The sequence below is a fragment of the Castor canadensis genome, chromosome 7 (genome assembly GCF_047511655.1).
Source record: "Castor canadensis chromosome 7, mCasCan1.hap1v2, whole genome shotgun sequence".
Classification (NCBI taxonomy): Eukaryota; Metazoa; Chordata; class Mammalia; order Rodentia; family Castoridae; genus Castor; species Castor canadensis.
Genome location: NC_133392.1, coordinates 114,795,233 through 114,819,622, shown reverse-complemented (window position 1 = coordinate 114,819,622; position 24,390 = coordinate 114,795,233). Strand labels below are relative to the sequence as shown.

The 24,390-nt window shown below is 36.0% G+C and overlaps 1 protein-coding gene and 1 pseudogene across 1 annotated transcript in view; one reads left to right on the top strand and one right to left on the bottom strand.

The window, feature by feature from the left end:
- Positions 1-21,968, top strand: part of Hook1 (hook microtubule tethering protein 1) — a 63,257-nt gene extending 41,289 nt beyond the window's left edge. Inside the window, exons 15-22 of the mRNA XM_074079966.1 lie at positions 3,185-3,325; positions 5,192-5,285; positions 6,950-6,984; positions 7,539-7,621; positions 8,240-8,340; positions 15,643-15,744; positions 16,756-16,824; positions 18,481-21,968. Of these exons, the coding sequence (XP_073936067.1) occupies positions 3,185-3,325; positions 5,192-5,285; positions 6,950-6,984; positions 7,539-7,621; positions 8,240-8,340; positions 15,643-15,744; positions 16,756-16,824; positions 18,481-18,651 (796 nt within the window). The 3' untranslated portion in view covers positions 18,652-21,968. The remainder of the gene's footprint in view (positions 1-3,184; positions 3,326-5,191; positions 5,286-6,949; positions 6,985-7,538; positions 7,622-8,239; positions 8,341-15,642; positions 15,745-16,755; positions 16,825-18,480) is intronic.
- Positions 12,916-15,055, bottom strand: LOC109684278 (protein SPT2 homolog pseudogene; annotated as a pseudogene).
- Positions 21,969-24,390: the final 2,422 nt, after the last annotated feature.

Genomic DNA, 24,390 nt, shown 5'->3' with positions numbered 1-24,390 from the left:
ATTGGCTTGGTAAATCTTCTTCCAAGCCTTTTGTCCTAAGCCTGTGCTTTTTTCTGTCGGTGAGATGGGTCTCATGTCAGCAAGAAATTGTTGGATCTTCCTTCTTAATCCAGTTTGTCAGGTGGTACGTTTTGATGGGGGAATTAAGTCCGTTAACATTAAGTGTTAGTATTGATAGGTATGTGGTGATTCCTGTCATTTAGTTGTCTTAGTTGTTTGCGGGTTTGATTGTGTATAGCTAAATCAATGTTATTCTCTCCTTTCTTGCTTTTTCTTTTCCTGTAGTTTGGTACTGCCTGCCTTTTCATGGTTATGTTGGGTTTCACTTTCTGTGTGCAGAATCCCTTGAAGAATCTTTGTAGTGGTGGCTTTGTGGTCACATATTGTTTTAGTTTCTGCTTATCATGGAAGACTTTTATTGCTCCATCTATTTTGAATGATAGTTTTACTGTGTAGAGTATCCTGGGGTTGAAGTTACTTTCTTTCAGTGCCTGGAAGTCCTCACCCCAAGCTCCTCTTGCTTTTTAATGTTTCTGTTGAGAAGTCTGCTGTGATTTTGATGGGTTTACCTTTGTATGTTATTTGTTTTTTCTCTCTTACAGCCTTCAATATTCTTTTTCTAGTCTCTGTACTTGTTGTTTTAATGATAATATGCCATGAGGTAGATCTATTTTGGTCAGGTCTGTTTAGTGTTCTGGAGGCCTCCTGCACCTGTATGGGCATGGATTTCTCTAGATTTGGGAAATTTTCTGTTATTATTTTGTTGAATATATTACACATTCCCTTTGCTTGCACCTCTTCTCCTTCTTCAATGCCCATGATTCTCAGGTTTGGTCTTTTGATGGAGTCAGTGAGTTCTTGCATTTTCTTTTCACAGGTCTTGAGTTGTTTAATAGTTCTTTGGTTTTTCCTTTAATTACCATTTTCTTTGAGTTCTGAGATTCTATTTTCTGCTTGTTCTATTCTGCTGGATTGGCCCTCCATTTTGTTTTGCATTTCTGTTTTGTTCTTTTTTCTGAGGTTTTCCATATCCTGAGCCGCTTCCTCTTTAATATTGTCTATTTTCGTTCTGAGTTCATTTATTGCTTTATTAATCGTGTTCTTTGTTGCACTTTTGTGTTTATACAGTGCTTCTATAGTTTCTTTTATTTGGTCTTGTGCTTTCTCAAATTCTCTATTTTTGTTGTCTTGGAATTTCTTGAGTGTCTCCTGTACATTTTGGTTGACCCTATCCAGTATCATCTCTATAAAATTCTAATTGATTATTTGCAGGATGTCCTCTTTCAGGGCATTCTTGTGGGCTTTGGGTTCTTTGGCGTAGTTTATCTTCGTTTTGTTGGAGTCTGGATCTGGGTATCTGTTTCCTTCATTTACCTCTGGTTCCTGTACTAATTTATTATTATGGGGAAAGTGATTTCCCTGTTTTTTCCATCTTCCCATCATTGCCCTTGCTATTGTTACTGTCCCGGTACTGTGTTTAATTCAGTATTGTCTAGCTTGTAATAATAACAATGGTGATATCTAGAATGGAAGGGTGAGAGGAGAGGGAAAGCAAAGAATGTAAAGAAAAAGGGGGCAAAATAAACCAACTAAAACAAACACACACACACAAAACAACCCCAGAGCCAAAGAAATAAACAGGGAGAGATAGTGTACTAATCAACGGTGAGCTATACAGGCATTAGAGAGACAGAGAGAGGATAATAAAACAGAAAAAAGAAAGAAAGCAAAATTCCACAAATACTAAATAACATTCTAATTTTATACCTTGACTTTTCTTGATAGATGGTAAGATCATTTTCTGTGTTATAAAAAGAAACTTTTTGTCAGCTGGGTTTCAGTGGCCCACTCCTATAATCCTAGCTATTTGGGAGGATGAGATCAGGAGGAATGTGATTTGAGGCCAGCCTGGGCAAAAAGTTCATGAGACCCCCATCTCAACCAATCTAGCTGGGTGTGGTGGTGCTTATCCTTTGTTCCAGCTACACAGGAGGCTATAAGATTGGAAGTACCATGGTTCTAAAGCAAGCCCCAGCAAAAAAGTCCATGCGACCCCATCTCAACAGAAAAAAGCTGGACATTGTGGTTCGTACCTGTCGTCCCAGCAACAGTGTCAGGAAACATAAAGTAGGAGGCTTTCAGTCTGGGCTGGCCAGGGCAAAAAGGACACCCTGTCTCCAAAATAACCAGAGCAAAATGGGATGGAGATGTAGCTGAAGTGTTAGAGCATCTGCTTCACAAGTGCAAAGCCCTGAGTTCACATCCCATTAACATCAAAAAAGAAAATAAACTTCCTGCCTAAAGTTCATATAACACAAAGTTGCTTTAACTTTAGAGGTTTAACTGTCATTTAAAGTTATAAAAATGTTAGAAAACATAACATACTTCTGAAGAAGGAAGTAGATGTCTAAAGTGAGAGCTTTCTTAGTGAGGAGTTAATCATTACACTAAAATTAATAATTTTAAAAAGAGCCATCTGAACGTGTGTATTATAGTTATGCTGCTGCCATTTAGTAGAACAAAAGGTGGGGTTGAAATTAGTTGCTTTGGGAGAATGAGATTTTGGAAGGAAGCAAACAGTAGTATTTTTCTATTTAATATGAAATAAAAATCTGCAGTTGCATTTTAATATGGAATTACATTTTTAAAATGTGTATGTAAATCTTTAATAAATTTTTTAAAAAGTGGTGGAGTGGCTCAGTTGGTAGATTGCCTATCTAGCAAGCATGAGGCCCTGAGTTCAAACCCAGTAGTGAAAAAATAAAAGAACAAATTTTAAAAAGATCTAGATACCATGTCTGATTACCATAATTAAAGCATATTTAAAAATTTAAGTAAATCAGTTTCTTACATTTATTATACTTTATTTATATAATTTCTAAGATTATGTGTTTTTTCACGAATAGTTCTTAATTACCAAAGTAAAATCATTCATATTATCTATGGGTTTGCATAGCAATCATTTAATTATACATAGCATAATCCTGTATTGTTGCCTTTAGCAATTTTCTACTTGCTTTTGAGGCATAGTCTTTCAGTGTACGTAATTTTTTTCTTAAAAACTTTCAGGAGTTTTGATTATATTTTAAAATGGTAACTATTGAGTGGATGGAATTGCCTTTTTAAAAAAGAATATAGTAACATGTATCGTAAAAATAAAAACAAAATTGCTTTTCTATATCAGGGAAGTGTTCATTCGTCTGCAGCATGAAAACAAGATGCTTCGCTTGCAGCAGGAAGGGACTGAGAATGAACGCATCGAAGAGCTGCAGGAGCAGCTAGAGCAGAAGCATCGCAAGATGAATGAACTGGAAACTGAGCAAAGGTGACTGCTTCTTTCTCATCAGAAATCATGGATGTGAGGGCAATCTGCCTGCAACATCTGTGACCCCATTGATCGCCACAGTTGATTTGGCTGATCTAGCTGGCTAGGCGGGTGTCCCCTTCCTCCCTCACCACTCCATGTGTGTCCTTCCTGAAGCTGCACGCTTGGTTGAAAAGGATGACCATCCCCTTTGGTCAAGGGTACACGACTAGCTTCATTCCCCTGCTAGAACCTCCAAACAAGCTGTCATCAGAAATCATGTTATTTAGTTACCTACCCATGAAATGGAAAATATCATTGCACTATTTAAAGTAGTTAGCATTACCTCCAAATAGTTTGGAATTTTTTTGTTAGTAGTCTCTCACCACTGTAAAGCTTTCCTTTGTGAAAGAAGTCAGGTAATGTATTTCAACCATATTATTATAAAATATATAGATGATCCATTAATTTGAATGGACTTGTTTAAGCAGGTTGCTTATTCTTTAATTTCATTAGATATAAATTTAACAAAGGAATAAATCACTGTTTGGCTACTTTTGTGATCAGGTGCATAGAAGGGACAGAGATTATGGAATCAAATTTGAATCACACTTCTGCTTCAACTCATTAACTGTGTGAGGGGAAGTTACTTAAACTCACTGTCTTTAGCAATAAATACAGAAGATTCCAGATAATACACTTAAAACAAATGGTGCCATTTTCTGGTACCAGTGAGGTGTTCAAAATTAGTATAATAATAAAAATAAATGGTATTTATATAGTGCTTACTATATACCAGGTACTTTTCTAAGCACTTTTTGGTACTAACTCAGTAAATCGCACACTAATTCTATGAAGTGTAGTGAGACTGATTACATCTTCTCTGTGATAAGGAAACTGAGATATAGAGAGGTTGAGTAACTTAAAGTTATATATATATTATAAGTTCTGGGTTCTGGATTCTATATTTGAAGCTTCTGTCAGTCTTATTCCTGAGTATCTACACTTCACCACAATGCTAACCTGCCTCTTATTAATGGTACACTTACCATAAGGGAATTTTGCTTTACTTATCCAATCTTTATTGACTCTTAGAGACCACTGGAAATTTTAGATGCTTGAATCTTCTCAAACTTTTATGGTACACTTTTACATCAACTGTGGGTTAAAGAAGAGTAACATTTTAGCTTTGTGAAGAGACCATTAAATATTACTGTCTTGTTAATACTGAAGATACTAAGTTTCAACTTTTAGAAAATTGACATATAATGATAGACATGTGAGTATCTAGTGATAACTGCAACAGTAGGGTATTATAATGAGCAGGAGTGTGTGTTAACCTATGTACATCTGTGTGTGTGCATGTATATGTGGATGAAAAGGAGAAATAATAACTTGCTGGTAAATTCTAGTGGATAACTCTAAAGCAGTTTAAAAAGAGTGGGATTTTGCCAAGTTAAATTATATACTAGCTGCTAGTGTGGATCTGTTTAATTTGAATCAAAAGTCATGAAGAACTGCTTGGAAAAGTTGGCCTTCCTCTTATCCCAGTTAACTGATATTTGAAACAAAAAAAGGAAGCCTAGTTTCCATTCATTAAAAATACAGCTGGTTTTCTAATATTTCTACTTGTGAGTACAGTGTAGGAATGATATGTTTTTGCCTTAAAAGATTTGGGCATTTATGCTTGTGGGGGAGAAAAGGTCTTTCTATAAAGCATTTCCTTAGAAATGTGTTATACATATCACAGCTACCCACAGGTAATTGTGCTGCACTTGTTATTGCTACCAAATGTGTATTCTTAAATTATACAAATGCACCTTTATTGATTCCTAACTGCTTTTACTTTAAGTGGAAATAAATGCATACTAACTCATCTTACAATAGGCTAAGCAAAGAACGTATCAGAGAATTGCAGCAGCAGATAGAGGACCTCCAGAAGTCTTTACAGGAACATGGCTCCAAATCTGAAGGTGAAAGTGTAAGTAAATTAGAACATAGAATAATTCTGCTGTTATGGATTCTCTGTAATAGTTTGTGATGCCCAAATTAATCTTGCATTTGAAAGTACTACCCTTATCATCGAGGTACCCTTGAATACCGTATATATCTGCATAACAGATGCAGTGATTTTGCCAACATGGACCCTGTAGCTTAATCATGTATTTCCTATAATGACTTATATCTGTCCTACTTCAACGGTTACACCTAAGTTCCTGGTAACTCTTGATTGAAATTATAGAACACCCGAGGCCTTCATGGTTCTGATGGGATTCTCACGGGAAGTCCAAATGAGAATAATCAGCAAAATTGAGGAAACCATCCTATAGGAAAATAGAGAATAAATCGTGATTTTGACCAAAACACTTTTCCAGAAATGTATCACACTGACATCTGATGGGCAGAATATCAGTACAGTTTTGAAGACATCAGCTCATATTTCTTCCCCCCTTACACATGGATTCATCCTTTGAAAAGAGTGTGAGGGCAGAGATAAAAGGACTTAAAAGAGACTAAATGTAGCCTAAATTTCAATATATTTAGCAAATTTTCTATATAGTCTGATCTCTATGTGGGGAAGAAAAGAATGCTGAGAGATGTATTTAATTAAAAACAACAAAATGGCAGGACTGAATGTGTTCAAAGAGATATTGATTGATTCAGATTAGATAGGATGGTGGGTATTGATGGGGAAGGAAACTGCAGAGTAAGTAGAGATGAAAAGAAAGATTGAAAGGGTTGCATTTCCTTTCTGTCTTTTATATACTTTATGTGATTTTCTCTTTTTTCCCTGGGGGCTTGGAACATAGAAATCGTCTCATGCATGGCGGCATCTCATATGCGCATATATACGGTATTGTACCCTCTCTAATACACATATTTTTAAGCCACATTATGGAATACTTTTTAAATAGCATCTGTTTGTGGGATTCCATTTTGGATGGCAGTTTTTAAAAGATCAAATTATATTTCAGATTATGTATTTTAAACTTTGCAGGTATTCATTTGATGCAGAATTACTCCTACAATTTAAAGTACTGTGTTTTGTTTGTTTTTTAAGACAAAGTCTCACTATATATCCCAGGTTGTCTTTTTTGCCTCAAGCTCCCAATTGGGATTGCAGGCATGGGCCATCATATGCAACGAAAATATTGTTTTTAAAGGGGGGAATTTTATATTTTAAATTTGTTCTCATGACAAAATCCAGTTGCTTGACTTGGGTGTTAAAGTGCTTGGATTTATAATCATAAAACTTTATTATAAACATAAACCTTAACATAAATAATTCTGAATAAATGATTCGTTAGATATTTAAATGTTTGATACTCCTCAGTATATCTCATTCAGCTTGCATTGTTCTTCTAGTCCAAATTTAATTGTTACTGTGTTAGAAAATATGAGATTATTTTTCTTACTGTTACCATATTCTTTCTTATTTCATTTCTTATTCTTCCCTTTTCCTTTTCATGTAAGAAAACATGCATAAAATTTATGCTTTTGAAAGTATTCTATTAAAATACAGAATTTAAAAGCATTTGTAATTTTACATAGTACACCTTCAAAAGGAGCTAAAGAGATTTAAATGTCTGGAAATTTACCTTTGTCAAGATAGTCATCTTACAGCAACTTTTTTTAATTTTATAGTCCAGCAAACTAAAGCAGAAGTTGGAAGCTCATATGTAAGTAATACTGATGTTTCATTTCAAATATGAGAGGCCAAGGATCATAGAGGCTTCTGGAATTAATGTCATTTTCTGCCTTGGTGAATGTCAGCACACACCCTGATACTGACTGAATAGTCACTGCCACCAGAGTGAAAAGCAAATATGCTCTGTGGTTAAGCCTGCCTGGCAGCCATCCCAAACGCCTGCATTTTTTAATTGCTAGTATCATTTGAAGAGTTTAACAAAATAAACTACTACTACAACTAGATTCTATGGGTGTTAAACCTATAAGATATTTCCTTTTACTTTTTTAGGAAATGAGGATAATAAGGAAAAAAATGTTTAAAAGTTAACATTTTTGGTACCCACTATGTGGGTACCAAATTACAAGCAGTTTCATCTTCATCACAATTCGTATGGTTTAGTAAGGGATAATTCCTATTTCACAGGCAAGGAAACTAAAGATGAGACAGTAACTTACTAAAAGTCCACAAATGTTGTATAGCAGAGACCAGTTTTCATCTTTAGGTATATTTGACTTCAAGCTTCATGCTCTTTCCACTACTTAGGGAAAAACTAACAGAGGTCCATGAAGAATTGCAGAAGAAACAAGAGCTCATTGAAGATCTTCAACCAGATATAAGTCAAAATGGTAGGTATGTGTAAAAATTGGGATTGGAGTCTAAGGACCTGCCCTTTTTAGTTAAACAATGAAAAACTATGTACAAATCTTTGCACAATGTGTTGGTACATATATTGCAAGTAAAAATCATGCTAATTTTTAGAGCTGAGTTTTTAAAAAATGCTATCTGATCTTAAAGCAAAAAAATGTAAATTTAGTAAAATCAACTGATTGATATACAGGAGTATCAAACATTGTAAAATGTTGTAGAATTAATATTACAGAAATACAAATAAATAATTTCAAGCCAGATTCAAATGAACTTCAAAGCATACAGAATAATGCCTTCTTTTCTCTTATTATGGTAGTGCTTATATTGGAAGATATATTTGCTTATTTTAATGGTTGATAGAAGGAAGAAAAATAGTAGATAAAATAGATTATAGACAATGAATGATCAAGGGTCTATTGGTTGGTCATTCAAAAGTTTTAGATAAGAATTTATTACCAAGAAGAAATGAAGTTTCTCTTTTAAGTTCTCTTACCAATCTTTGGAAAATTAAGTTAGATAAATACAGTTTTTGTGTGAGAATGGAATAGTCTAAATAGGTAATAATTATTTATGTTTCATTTTATTTTCACTTATAGTCCAAAAGATCAGTGAACTTGAAGCTGCTCTTCAGAAGAAAGATGAAGATATGAAAGCAATGGAGGAACGATACAAAATGTACCTGGAGAAGGCCAGAAATGTGAGTGATACACCTTCCAGAGCTCAAGCCTTTGTAGCCCATGTTCCAGTCAGTTCTTTCTGACTATACTGCTGTAGTTGTGTCTATCTAGTCACTGCTCTTCACTGCCTTCCCTGTCGGGTGTCTCCTTGTTCAGGCCTCATATTCTCAGTCTCACTCACTAGCGTCAGGTAGAACAAACACATTACTTATAGGGACAACTTCTACTTTGACATAGTGATCTCATTAGGGAGAGTCACCCCTATGGTACATGGAACTTTTAGCTCTTAGCAAAATGAACCTATAATTTATATTTGTTAATAATAAAATTTGCTAGAATCCTAGCAAAATTAACACAATACGCTTCATGGATACTTAGCTTTTAAAACTTGCTTGAAGTTATTTGTCTATTTTTTTGAAGTTAGGGTCTTGCTATGTAGCCCCACCAGCCTCAAATGCTTTTACCCTTTACACAGTTAAACTCCATCTGATATTCACCAAACTAAAGTCTTCTTTTCCCTTATTTTATACTTTTTCTTAAGTATCTGTTCTCATAAAATCTTATCTTCACAGCTACTGTGTATACATACTCTCTGCGAGAGTGTTAATGTGCACTTACCTATTTACTGAATTAAAAAAAAGAAATTTTATGGTGCAGCTTTAAATTTTACAGCAGTATGTTTGCCTTTTTTATCCTTAAGTTTCATATAATCTTTGCTAATGAAGGTGTCAGTAGTACATGCAGCAAAAGATGAACCCAAGATTCCAAGGAAGTTTACTTCCTGATCATACTATGTCCAGTCATGAGTAAGGAAGATACTCTGTTCCATACAGTCTTTCAGAGCCCCAAGCTGACAGATGTTCTGCCTTCTTCAAGTAAAGGGTCTCTGGTTCACTTAACACTGTCCAACTAATAAGTAGAAAAGATAATATAGATTGCTTGGGAGATAAGTAATGGGTCAGGCCTGGAAACAGCAAAAAATCATTTTCATTCCCATTTCAGTGGCAGAACTCAGATATGTGGCCACACCCAGCTTCTTGGGAGGCAGAGAAATATAGCATAACTATGTATGCTATATATGTATAGCATAACTGGAATGAAAAGAAATAGGCTTGGTAAACATGCATGTGTCTGCCACAGTTAAGTTTCTTCCAGTTACAAAAATATTAATGCTTATAAAAGTATGGAAAGATCATCAGAGACGATTGCTATTAACATTTTGGTGTATTTTCTTAACAGTGCATTTTTTTTTAAATTTTATTTTATTTTAATTTTTTTTTTCATTTTTCTTTTATTATTCATATGTGCATACAAGGCTTGGTTCATTTCACCCCCCCTGCCCCCACCCCCTCCCTTACCACACACTCCGCCCCCTCCCTCTCCCCCCCACCCCCTCAATACCCAGCAGAAACTATTTTGCCCTTATTTCTAATTTTGTTGTAGAGAGAGTATAAGCAATAATAGGAAGGAACAAGGGTTTTTGCTGGTTGAGATAAGGATAGCTATACAGGGCATTGACTCACATTGATTTCCTGTGCGTGGGTGTTACCTTCTAGGTTAATTCTTTTTGATCTAACCTTTTCTCTAGTACCTGTTCCCCTTTTCCTATTGGCCTCAGTTGCTTTAAGGTATCTGCTTTAGTTTCTCTGCATTAAGGGCAACAAATGCTAGCTAGTTTTTTAGGTGTCTTACCTATCCTCACCCCTCCCTTGTGTGCTCTCGCTTTTATCATGTGCTCATAGTCCAATCCCCTTGTTGTGTTTGCCCTTGATCTAATGTCCACATATGAGGGAGAACATACGATTTTTGGTCTTTTGGGCCAGGCTAACCTCACTCAGAATGATGTTCTCCAATTCCATCCATTTACCAGCGAATGATAACATTTCATTCTTCTTCATGGCTGCATAAAATTCCATTGTGTATAGATACCACATTTTCTTAATCCATTCATCACTGGTGGGGTATCTTGGCTGTTTCCATAACTTGGCTATTGTGAATAGTGCCGCAATAAACATGGGTGTGCAGGTGCCTCTGGAGTAACCTGTGTCACAGTCTTTTGGGTATATCCCCAAGAGTGGTATTACTGGATCAAATGGTAGATCGATGTCCAGCTTTTTAAGTAGCCTCCAAATTTTTTTCCAGAGTGGTTGTACTAGTCTACATTCCCACCAACAGTGTAAGAGGGTTCCTTTTCCCCCGCATCCTCGCCAACACCTTAACAGTGCATTTTTTATACATTTTTCTTTGTCACTAGTAATTACAATATACACACATGCGCGATTATATATGCATATATGTTGCATACACTTTAAAACTTAACCATTTTCTCATGTTATACATAAACATAATTTTAATATTCATTGAGCACATACTATACTAAAAACTGGGGCGATAGCGTTGGACAAGACAGACACTATACTTACAGAGCAGACTCTGCCAAAGTAAAATAATGCCCACATGATATTCAGCTGCATGAGATAGAACAGTTTCCTTAATTATCCTGTTGTTAGAAATCATTTATTTGCATTTCCTTTTCATTCTTCACTCTTAGAAATAAGACTATAGATGACATACTTATACAGAAAGCTTTCCTTTATTCTGGTCAATTATGTTAATTTTGTTTCCTGGGAATGAAATTATTGGGTCAAAAGATAAGACTCTGAATAAGATACTCAATGTATATCACTAAAATGATTAGAACATTCTAAAAGGATTATAAATAATTGAAGAGAGCAGTGACAATGAACACCTTTATTCTTGCCATCATTGAGTATAATTTATTTAAAAGCAATTGGATTGCTTCAATAAACATGAGTTCTTTTTTTCTTCTTACATTACCTGGGGGGACATGTTAAAAGACTGGTTAAAATAACATGTCCATTGTAGAAAATTCAGAATATATTTTAATTCACAGCCACACTTTTTATCACTTAGACATAATATTATGATTTATTCTTCATAATTAAATTATGATTTAGTTCTTTAATGTGTTATATTTTTATGATGAGAACTACTTGAGGGCAGGCACTATGTCTCTGGTAACTTGCTAGATCCCCAGCTTCCACTATATCCATCACAGAATTGACACTCAGCAAATCAGTTTGGAATTCATGAACCCCAGTAATAATTTGGTATCCCACCTTTCATTCTTTTTCTTCTGTAAACGTAGACAGTATTTTCTTAACTCATTAAATAATTTTAAACCTTTAAAATAGATTTATATATTGCTGCATACAGATATCCTTATTATTAGAAAATTTTAGTGGTAAATGGATGGAATTGGAGAACATTATTCTGAGTGAGGTTAGCCTGGCCCAAAAGACCAAAAATCGTATGTTCTCCCTCATATGTGGACATTAGATCAAGGGCAAACACAACAAGGGGATTGGACTATGAGCACATGATAAAAGCGAGAGCACACAAGGGAGGGGTGAGGATAGGTAAGACACCTAAAAAACTAGCTAGCATTTGTTGCCCTTAATGCAGAGAAACTAAAGCAGATACCTTAAAGCAACTGAGGCCAATAGGAAAAGGGGAACAGGTACTAGAGAAAAGGTTAGATCAAAAAGAATTAACCTAGAAGGTAACACCCACGCACAGGAAATCAATGTGAGTCAATGCCCTGTATAGCTATCCTTATCTCAACCAGCAAAAACCCTTGTTCCTTCCTATTATTGCTTATACTCTCTCTACAACAAAATTAGAAATAAGGGCAAAATAGTTTCTGCTGGGTATTGAGGGGGGGGAGAGGGAGGGGGCGGAGTGTGTGGTAAGGGAGGGGGTGGGGGCAGGGGGGAGAAATGAACCAAGCCTTGTATGCACATATGAATAATAAAAGAAAAAAAAAAAAGAAAATTTTAGTATTTGCTTACAATTTTTATACTTGATTTTTCCAAATTGGTTTCCTAATAGAATGCTATGTACATAACTTATCTAAATCTTTTTTTGTTGTATTTTAACTTGGAAATTTTTTATTAATTGCTTAATCTAAATAAGAATTCTTAGTATCCATAGGTAATGCAGAATACAATATAATTTATTCTGTTTTGTACTTCACAGTCACAAGGATGATATCCATGTGATAATTATAAAGACTATAGTTTTGAGTTCTCAGTTCCAACATAGGCTAGGTCACTTTATTGCTGGCAACATTTATGGAAGGGCCAGGTTCCTCATAGCAACAGTAAGTTTGATTAGGAGCTGGGCAGTGCTATACTTGCACATCAACAGAATTGTAAGGAGTCAAAAGGCAGTTGCTTTTTTAAAAACCTTTTAAAATAGTAAAGGAACAATAAAAAGATTGGATGACTGGTGAGTGGCCCCACATTAGCGTGTATAGCTCATCAGGATTAAGGCTGACATCTGAACAGTTAACTTCCTAAGAGCACACAGCAGGCATTATATCATCTGCATTATGAACTTTACCCTGGAGTATTTAGAGATACTTTATGCTCAAATGACAGCCTATAGATGACAGTATGAATTCCTTCTCCTTGAGTACCCAATTATAAATCTAAAATGATAAGAGGGAGCTTACTCAATCTGAATGCAGGAAAATCCTTGCAGCAGTGTTCCCAGAATTTCATAAAAATAAATCAAAGCTTCTTGGCCTTTTGAAGTTTCATTTCTTCTTCTTCACATCTCATTTTCTCTAAGTCCTCTTGCATACCTAGTCTTAAACTCTTTGCTTCTTCCTTTTGCTGTTCTTTCCAACTACTCTCCATGTAATGTAAGGTAGAATCATTTTCATCTTTGTATTGTTTTCGGTCATAGCCACAGATTTCCTAAATGTGTTTGGATATTTCTTCCTGAAGCTCCCTTCATCTTCGATAAAATCATCCATTTCAGAGTCATATTCAGCCTCATCATCATCTTCATATTCTTGCTGCCTTTTGTAACCAGTAGGGAAGGGGTAAGCCATTGAGGATCTTGGGCAGATCTGTAGCCAGATAGAAGAGGCCTCATTCCATTCATCTGTCCATTGTTGGACCAGATAATAATATTCTTAGAAGAAATTGTCTCTGAGACGACAGTACACTTGGGCTTTGTGGGGTTACCTGGGTTACTAACTGTTCACCAGGTCCTAAGCAGCTAACTGGTCTTCCAGGACCTGAAATACCGACAGTTTGTCTAGCTGTTACTGAGCCACTTACGGAATTTCCTAGGGCTATTGACTGATTGCCCAGGGGGCCTGAGCCACTCACTGGTCATTGAAGGTTATGTGGACTGCTTATAGACCTCCCAGGGCCTCCAGAGTTGCCCACAGGTCTCCCAGAACTACCTGAGCCACTGATAGGTCATCCAGGGCCATTTGAGCTGCTTGCAGGTCATACAGGGCCTCTTATACCACAGACTGTCTTCCTAGAGGGATGTGTGTCACTGGCTAGCTTCTTGGTCCCACTGACCTCAGGTCCTGAGCTGGAGCTACCATTCTGGCACCTGAGTACAGGGCTGAGTAATTCCTATGCTGGGTCACCCAGGGGCTGAGCTTGAGTTACTACCTAGCTGCCTGATACCTGGACTCTTAAGCCTTATTGTGTGGGGTAACATCAGCCCAGACTAGGGTGGAAAGGAGATTTTTTGGCTTTGTGCTCAGTAGCAGATTTCTGAGTCCCACTAACAGAAGTCTTTGGGACACTTGGTGAATAGGTGCTGGAGTGGGGCTTTCTAGCCCCACTGAAAACAGGTCTGTCATGACCCTCACGAAGTAAGGGTTGGAAGCTATTGCAAGATCCTGCCTCGGTCCTCTCTCCTGGTATGAATTTGAATGAAGACAAAGCTGAGTGTTTCTCATTGGCTGAGATGGGTTTGGATTTCTTCTCAGCATGAGGAAAGGGTACTCCCTTAGAAGGATGCCTGTCCCCAGAACCTTTGCTAGGTTCTGTGCCCACACTTTCTTTCTGAAAGGGTACCTTTGTGGACACAGTTGGAGGTAGTTTTGCATCTGTCTCAAGTTTCTTTTTCCCTTGCAGTCATAGGCCGCTCTTCTGATTTCTTCACTACCTTGATCTCCACTGGCTCAAACTGCTTTTTCTCAGCCAGCCTCAGGAAATGGGTGAAGTTCATGGGTGGTGGGGCACTTACTTTTAAGGGGGAACCTTTGGGTTTCTTTCAGCTTTGGGAGGTTCTTGCTCTTCTTCATACTCCTGCTCTGACTCTGCTTGATTGCATTCAAAGAGTTCATTCTCTTCCTCCACCTCATAGTCTCGGTCTGCACCTGCCTAGTGTGGTTTTCTACTGCCTGCCTCTTTGACTTTTCCTCAGTAGGAATCCCATTGTAACCATGGAAATTATCTTTAGTCCTCTTGGCCAAAGCTCTTGCTTTCTTGTCGTGTTTGAGCACTTCGCTTCTTCACTAGTTCTTCCTTTCTCCTTTTTTCTTCTAAAGCTTTTCGTCTCAGCTCCTCTTCTTTCCTTCTAAGAAAAGCTTGTGTGGCTGCTGATTGAATACCTTTAAACTTTTGAGTCTTTCTTGGAGGCCCCACTGCTAAACTATACCTTTTCTGTACATTGTTGACACCTTGTCCTTTGGAAGCTATCAGGAGAATTTCCCTGAAGTCCTTGTTTGGCAGAGGAGGAGAGACGAAATCAGGCACTCTGAAAGGAATGAAAGCATGCCTTGCCCAGGCGCCCAACTACACTGTGTCTAAATCTTTATTCTATAGTCTTATCAGACATTTATTTTTACCCAGCTTTTGGTAATTTACATAAAAATGGTGGAGCAGATAAAGTCATAAGTGTCTGTTATATCTGATTTACTGAATAACATTTAAGTAGATAATGATAGTAAAAAAAGATTATTGCTAAGAATTTCTTTTACACTTCTACTTTGTAAAATCAAGTTCTCATGTATGTAGGTGGAAAAATGAGACCTGCTGAAACTATTCCAGAAATGGGGATAGGAGACAAAGGAGAATGATGGAGGGGGTGAATTCAACTATGATATGTTATAAGAACTTCCATAAATGTCACAATGTACCCCCAGTACAACAGTAATAATAAATAAATAAATAATGTGAAAGGGTTATTTCAAGACCTCAGTGTTCAAAGTTAGAGCAACAAAAAGGCTAAATAACTGTTCCTGTGTAGTGAGCCTTAGAAAAGTGAAATTTTATTTTGGAAGAAGGTTTTTCCCTTTTTTTGTACTGAATTTTTATACCATTTCATTTCTGTAGGATAAGTTATTTTTGTTATTGCAGTTAAATTTTAAACAAGCTACAGTTAGTGCCTGGATGACTTTATTTACAGTTTTATAGACTATGTTCTTATATTCTTAATACTTTAAAAGATAAAGTAATCAGAATTTCTTTTTCTTCAAACAGGTAATAAAAACTTTAGATCCCAAGTTAAATCCAGCATCTGCTGAAATAATGCTACTTAGAAAGCAGTTGGCAGAGAAAGAGAGAAGAATTGAGATTCTGGAGGTAAAACTTCCATATTCTCTCATTTCTTAATTATTCTGTGGAGTCCTGGTAACTAACTGCTGTCATATATTTGCCATTAATGATCAAGTTTCTCTGCTTCCCAGAGAAAGCCAATGAGAATGTACACCTGTGCAAGTTTTTTTTTTGAAGTAGGTCCCTAAAAAGTGTGATGACAAAATAGTGTCTCTAACTGTAGGACTCAGAAAAAAATTCAGTTAAGTCACATCATATGGGTGCTTAATATTTGTGTATTCATCTGTACACACACTGCAAAAGAAAAAAAGAGAACCAGAATGTGAACAGCAAATGACAGTCTATCTGATATTCCTCTAAGGCTTTCTGTGCCTCCGGCACAGAGGACATTTCCTCCTTCCTGTGAACTTGGTTCCTATGTGCTTTCTGTAAGTGTCCCAAGATTAGAACTGCTTTATAAGAATCACCTATATGTGGTTCTAAACAGAATTACAATATTAGCAGTATTAGATTAAGAAGAGGATGTCAGTCTCTACAGTGTTACATAAATATGAATCTAGTATACAGACCAACAGGAATCGAGAGAGGGAGAGAGAGAAATTTGTGCTAAGGATTTCTGGTGATTTTAAAGTGGTTTCCCAGTAGTTGTTTTACTGCATCCTTGTACTCCTTCGTTGTGGATCCTCAATAGCTAGAGCTCTGTTTTAATACCTAATCAAGTTTCTTTTTTTTCAAAATATGGTGGACAGTAGCATAAGAATTCAGTGTGTGTGTGTGTCTGTATGCATCTGGGGTGTTCATGTTTAAATCACTGTTTCTGTGAGTAAAATTCCTGAAGTAAGGGTTAGTCACATATAATCTTTCCTAAAGGGTATGCATGCATTTCTGCATGATTCAGTTTACATTTTAACAACTTTATGTACCTCACAAATGCATTCTTTATATTCTCTCAACAGTGAGATAGTAAAGAAATGATTCTGTATTTGATAATTTGGGGGCAATTTCCAACATTTTAACTGGGCTCATACCTTTTTCCAGAGTGAATGTAAAGTAGCAAAGTTCCGTGATTATGAAGAAAAACTCATTGTTTCTGCCTGGTATAATAAGGTGAGTTGAAGGCCAGTGATGGGATGTCTACAACAGTGTTTACCAATCTTTTGGGGCCAGGAACAATAGAAGGAAATATATTTTATGCCATACCAGGATATAATGTGTTTTTTATAACAGTGAACTATGCACTGCACTCAGATCTTTTCTTTCATATTCTGTTTCTTTAAATGTTGGTCCTAATTCATTAAATTGATTGCATGACTCATCAACCTTTAGCTGATATACTTTAAGTGCAAGTACTATTAATAGATATTTTAAAAATTGCCTTATTTGAGCTGAAACATTAAATTTGTATTCCTAAAGGGTTTCTAAAGAAGTGTGAATATCTGCATAATGTAAAATTCTTCAGAGATAATTTTCAGTAATTGTCTATCTGTTCTACTAAGAAGAAAATAGCATAAAGTAATTTGAAATGTGTTTGATTTTGACATCCTTAACAGCAGGAGGATGTTTTCATGATGTATGCACTTCTTTTGAGCTGTTCTGATTAATCAGAATTAATAGTAATTTAGCCATTTCTATCCTTATCTGTCATTTAATGTGAGGGATCATTAATTTATAGGCACCCACCTGTGGATGCTGTGCTTCATCACATAGCACTGGTTGTCCTTCTGTGACTAGTCATCATGTCTCCATTCTTGTTCTTTTATGCCACTGTTTTTTTTTTTTTTGGTAGGAATGGGGTTTGAATTCAGGGCTTCATACTTGCAAAGCAGGTACTCTTCTTCTTGAGTCATACCTCAAATCCATTTTGCTCTGGTTATTTTGGAGATGGGGGTCTTGCAGACTATTTGCCTGGGCTGGCCTCTTCCCAATCTCAGCTTCTCACATAGCTAAGATCATAGGCATGAACCACCAGCACCCAGCTCCACCTTTTTTCTTTTGTCTGTTCTTACCCTTCTTTATATAGTAAAAAAAATCTGGCTTAATTTAGATGGGCCTTGAGGGAAATTTCTGTAAGGGATTTCCCAGAACTGTCTCTTTTGAATTATCTATTCTGAATGAGATCAGGGATTGTGTGTTATTTTCTTCGTTGCTCTTGGTCTCTTGATACCTAAGCCATTGTAAGTATTACAGCAAAATAATACACTATTTGTTTTTCAGTCTTTTATTTGTTGAACATCTATTACATTCTGTGTACTATATTAGCTACTAGTGATGCTAAGTTCAATACAATTGTGTTGTTATAAGATATAGTGAGAGAGTAATGCCTTCCCTTATAAGAAAACCAGCTGTCAAAACTAAATTGTCATGTGTCAGTATGTCCAGGGACCACACTTCAAGAACCATTGATGTAAGTTTCGCTCTGTGTTATGTCTGCTCATAGTTGGTGGACTAGCGACCCTAACAAAAATAAGCTTTGGAACATCTTCCTATTGCTGTCATAAACCTAATTCTGACATGTTATTTTAAACTACTGTTATTAATGATTTCAAGTTTAGTGGATTAAAACAGAGAAACTAGGTTTTGTTCCTTCTTAATAGAACTGACATAATCGGTTTTTGAATCTTTGTTTTCTTCTATTCAAATGAGGAAAACATTAGATTTCTAGGATTGTTTTGAGGATTACACTAATGACTTTATTTATGTGAAAATTAATTTACAAACTAAATGTTTAGCCATATTATCTATGGATTTTTTTCCTTTGTTCAGAGTTTAGCATTCCAGAAACTTGGGATGGAGTCTAGGCTTGTGAGCAGCAGTGGTGCTTGCAAAGACAGTGGTCCGTGTACTCCTGCCCGGTCCTTCTTAGCACAGCAGCGGCACATCACCAACACTCGAAGAAATCTCTCTGTTAAAGTTCCTGCCACAACATCTGATTAAACAGCAAAAGAAAACAAACAAACAGAAGTGCCCTTAAAATGTTTTGTACCTTTCAGCTAAATACCAGACTGGAAAAAAAAAAGTTAAGATGCTTAATATCAGCTATTTTAAATGCATCAAATTAATTTTGCCAGCCGACTTTGAGTATAGAAAGAGTATAGAATTAGAATTAGCTAACTCTTTGGGAAGAGCATATTTGAATAACTGGAAGATGTAGTTAAGTACACATCTCAAACATTTGTCTTTCAAGAATATTATGTCAAATCAACTGTACATTTTAGTTTAATGTTTAATGTTTTCAGTTGTACGAGTAACTTGAGTAATTTGCAACTTTTAATATAATATGTAATTTTAAAATATAGTTAGATTTGTTTTATGGTTTTTGATCCATATAAAAATAGTCTTGGGGCTGGTGGAATGGCTCAAGTGGTAGAGTGTCTGCCTAGTAAGCATGAAACCCTGAGTACTTCAAACCCCAGTACTGCCAAAAAAAATTAAAATAAAAATAGTCTTGAGGCAGGCAAATGGAGATAATAATACAAGGGTGATTTATTTGGCTTTATATATCTAAGGTTTTACTTCTATCTATTCTGTCATTGAATGGGTATATTTTGTCATGCTATGGAAGATATAATGTGTGAAAAATTTGGCCATTGAAATGACTTTGCCATAGTGAAAGTGACTAATTAGAAATTTTGCAGATTTTGAAGAGGTCATAGTTCTCATATATACCTGCTACAAACAAGGGCCTCTGGAGAGCTTGATTGCAATGCTAAGGGTACAAACTGACCTTTGTAATAGGTGCCTTTCTGATAGAAAGCAAGCGAAAAATACACTTTGTGTGAGATATTCATGTACTTTTCAATGTATTAATGAGAATTCAGTTATTCCTTTTAAGCATAAAATTGTCATGGCTTCTGCTTAAAAAGCATATGACAGTATAATAGTTTTGCCTCTTCATTGAAAAAGAGATGTTGTAGTGATGAAGCAACTTACTATCAGTTTGATTTTTGTTTACATATTATAGAGTTTGTCTTGGGGTAGTTTGTGGTATTCGGTCATTTTAGCCCAAAGTTCTCATTTTCAAAGGTGTTACTTTCTAATTTTTTGGGCCATTTTTAAAAGTCACAGTATTTGAATGTTAGTTATGTTAAAGTTGGCTTCCTTGAATGCACCAGTCACATTTCTAACACTCAGTAGTTTTTTGTGACTAGTGGCTACTGTATTGGGCAGTGCAGATTCAGAATATTTCCCTAATTACAGAGAATTCTATTGGTCAGTGCTACACTTAATTTTTTATAACTTGGAAATGTTCTTTGAATAGCCCACAAAAATAAAAGCAGCATCAGAACTATTATAAATATAAAGAGGAGTTGAATTGTGACATAACTAGTATCTTAGATTCCATATAATTGAACACCATATGTTGTGGCAACCATAGTTAGCTTTTCCAGTGCTAGACATAATCAGCAGTATGTCTTGCCTAAAGATCAGCAAGCTTTCTATGAAGGAACAGATAGTAAATATTTTAGGCTGTGCGGACTACATGATCTTTGTCATGGGTACTCAGCTTTGTCCTTATAGCATGAAAGAAGCCATATAAAATATGTAAACTAAATGGGCATGGCTGTAGTTCAGTAAGATTTTATTTACAGCAACAGGTAAGCCAGATTTGGCTGGCAAGCTGTAGACCGGTGGTCTAGATTTTATTCTTAGCCTGTATTTTCATATGTAAGTATTGTCTCATTTGCAGTGTTAATCGTTTGGATATTTGGTTTTAAATTCTTGCCCAGTAATTTTTTTTAATCACTAAAGATACAAGAATTTCATTCTGCATTTGAGTCTCTTGAGATTCGGGAGTATCTGTTAAGATTTTTGGGTTTATCAGGGTTACTTCTGTTGACTACCTCTTAGATTTTGATGTTTGTTAAATCAACAATTATATTGTTGGTTTGCATTTTTGAGTATTCTTGTAGTTTCTGCTTGCCTGTGACTTTTGGTGAAATGAAGTTAGACTTTGAAAATATTTTAGCATGCTACTTAACATTTTCTAAATATTATGGCATTTGTTATGTTTGGTCAATAAAGACATCTTTCCCTTTGGTGTTTCTACTTGCTTATAAATGAGATTTTACAAGCTCTTTAAGCTTCATTTTAATGAAATTTATTGTAAAATGTCAACTTCAGTAAATTAGTGTTTTCCAGTTTGATTGCTGATAAATTTTCAGTTATACTTGGAATTTCTAAATAATTCATGTAATTTATGAATAAAGACATGAGGTTAGATTCTTTTTTTCTTCATAGAGAAAAAGCAAGTTTTCTGATTTTTTCGTTTTTCTAGTTGATAAATAAAATTTAAAATGTTTGATATATAAGTATTTATACAAGATTATGTAAAGTTCTGTATTATCATAATTAATCATACAGAATTCAGGAACTGATCAGAAGTGAGATTCTTGTCCACATCTGGTTAATATGACATTGACACCCTGTGGGTGGTAAAGCATTATAAATATTTCATCAGGAACCATGAGTTACACACATCTGTGTTATAAGGGTGGCTTGAATGCTTATGCTGTGGAAGAGATAATTCAACTTTTATCTATTTGATAGGAAATTGAATATCCCAGTGATTATAAAGTCAGACCACAGACCAATTTGGAAATGATCTTAATTTTGAGCATTTGCTTTAAGATGATTATTTCTCTTTTTAAAGTGTATACATATGACAGTGCTGTTTATCCTGAAGTTAACTTAATGTATTGAGAAATGTTTGAAGTTCCTTATATTTTTTAATGAATAAGGCTAATTACGATTTATTATAGATTAAGAATGTCCCATCTAGCAATATTAAACTGAGTATCTCCATGAAGATATCACTTTTGATAACTGGAGTGCTGATTTGAATTTAGAATGCTTCCACAACCACACCTGTTTCTGTGTAGTGCACATCTGGCAGTCTGGGGGTAGGTGCAGCTTTTAAGCCAGAGTACTATATGTATTAGGTTCTCACTGTGTATGTTTAATGAAAAACATTCCTGTGTAAAAATACGTGTATGTGATTGTATGCATAAATTCTTATTGTGAAACTGTGCATTGCAAAAAAGTAACTTGGAAATTGTAAAGCACAAACCATAAAAGGGGGAAAAAAAAAACTAATGTGGAGTAATTAAACTTGAGGTAGCTTGAATGTAATTTTAGTTTATAAAACGTCCTATTTTCTATGGTAAAGACTTTGACATGAAAAATAGAAGCAATACTTGATTTATTTTTGTAAGTATTTAGGATATTATTTTAAATAAATGATTGTTCAATAATATAGTTGTGAAATGTTTTAAGCAAATAAACTTTCTGCTTCTGTGCCTGTTAGGTGTGTTTTTAGTGGGTACAAATACATATTTATTTGCTGCTTTTTTTTTTTCATTGTGCTGGGAGTCTATTGTGGCAGTTACAAAAGTTCTTACAATATATCATACTTGAATTCACCCAAAGAACTAAAACTAGGTTGGTAAAAATAATTGCATTAATTCTTCTAATTTTGTTTCTCCTTTGAATTTTTTGTAAGTGAAAAGGTAGATAAAAGTAGTGTTTTGGTTGCCCTTTAATGTCTCTTAATTTTACCACTAAAATGTAGGCTTGTTTCATCAATGTGGTATCCACAGCATTGATTCTACTACTGTCTTAATATGCTTAAATTCTTCCCTTTGTAATAAAACCCCATACTTTAGATTGTTACATTACTTTCCAGAGAGGAAAAATCCTCAAAACTTTACCTCTCAGACTCCCTTGTAACCAGGTGGGAGAGTCTTACAACTAAATTCTGGCTAATCAAATGTAAATAATAATGTGCTCATAGCAAAAGAATGGGCATTCTTTCCCTAATCCTTCCTCATAGTCTAGAAAAGCATGTACCTGAGGCAACCTTTAGAGTTGAACAATAAGAAGAAGGAACTTGGATTCCAGAAACCACTATTTAACCACATCAGTTGTGACTTCTAGCCCTGATTTCTTTTATTTATGTTCTTTCAAAAAAAAAAAAAAACAAAACTTTTCCAACCTAATATTTCCCATTCTATACAGATGATTTGTCAAAATGGGTTTTGAAATTAATTTTTAGAAAAACCCAGGAGTTACAAGCCCACAGTCTTGGAACACATCTTAGAGAAGTTGAGTTCCAAATTATAATTTCAGTTGTTAATGGCTGTAATGATTACATAAATGAAGTTAATGCTGAAGATACATAAGATAGAGGCAAAAGTGAAGTTATATCTCACTTTAATAATCCCCCCAAACCATTGTACAAATTTAATTTTACAAACTCCACAGGAAGTGTCTCAAAAGTATGATATTTGCATCTTACTCACTAAGATTGCTGAAAGTCGCCCTGGCCATCATGATGGCTGACAGTCACATTTAATATTTAAGTGCAAATTTTAGCTTCTTAATGTTGTGCTCCCTCAGACATTTTAACCACATTTGAAATGCTCCACAGCTACACATGGCTGAGTGACTACAGTATTAGACAATGCAGACAGTAGTGATACCGGACTGGATTGTTGTTCCCTGGGTTTGTGTCCTGGTGCAGTCAACAATTGAAGGCGCTGGACAAGGAGTTGAGAGTTAAAGCAAGTTCATGCCAGACCAGGAGTTAAGAGTAAAGCAAGCACAAAGTTTGTTGAAAGGACAGCAGAGCACCCTAATGGGTGGGACTTAGTGTTAGAGCTAAGCCAAAGGATGGCTGAAGATTTAATAGAGATTTAATAGGGCCTTATTTGGGGCATTTTCCACTACTCTACTTTGAATCTGTAGCTATAATTGGCTGCCTAATTAATTTCTTACTTCACCTAGCCATCTGGTTGCCTCCATCCTTATTGGACTGGACATTCCAAGTGGGTCTCCTTAGTTCATCCTGTCCTTGAAACCTGTCATGTACATTTTATGACTATTCATTATTGTGGTGAGTCTCCCTTTTTATCTTGGGAAGTCTACCCAACTCATCCTGGCATTGGGGCCCACTACCCGCATTGTGCCACTGCTTCTTGTTACTTTGGTGAAAAGCTTGAGAAGCCCATTGTTTCCCAGGCCCCTTTAGATGTCTGCTTTTAAAGTGCCTCTCTGATCCAAAATGGAGTCACCTCTGTCATTGCTTCCCTTACAATAGGTCTGTGGGAGACCAGTAACTAAATAGGCTAAGAAACCTTGACATGAGCATGGCCATGTCAAGGTCCTTTTTACTGAGATGGCAATGCCCCAGCACAAAGGAAGTGAGCAAGGTTCAACAAGGCTGCCTTGCAAGAGGGGAGACTGAGGTAGTAGAGATAGATCTTGACATGAGCATGGCTCTGTCAAGGGCCTCTTGGCTGATAGGCACGGACCCAGCCAAGGGGAGGCAAGTTCAGCAAGGCTGCCTTGCACGAAAAACAGGACACACTGACCTAGTCAGGATAGTCTGTACTAAATAACAACATACCACAGCTGCACTGTTCCTGCTGCATATGTGACTGGACCCATGAGAACTCGACCTGCATTTCACCCTGCTGTCCATACATGCTGTATAAATGCGCTTGGAGGTGGAGGGGGTTGTTGGCATCTCTCATCAGGAGTGTCAGATCCACCTGACCCTAGCTTTCTCTGTCTTTGTGTCTTTCTTAATCCCCAGTTGCCCCCAGTCAAGTCAACAGGCCTACTCATGCTGGCTGTGAAATAGATCATTTTTTTCCCTAGGAAATTCTATTGGAC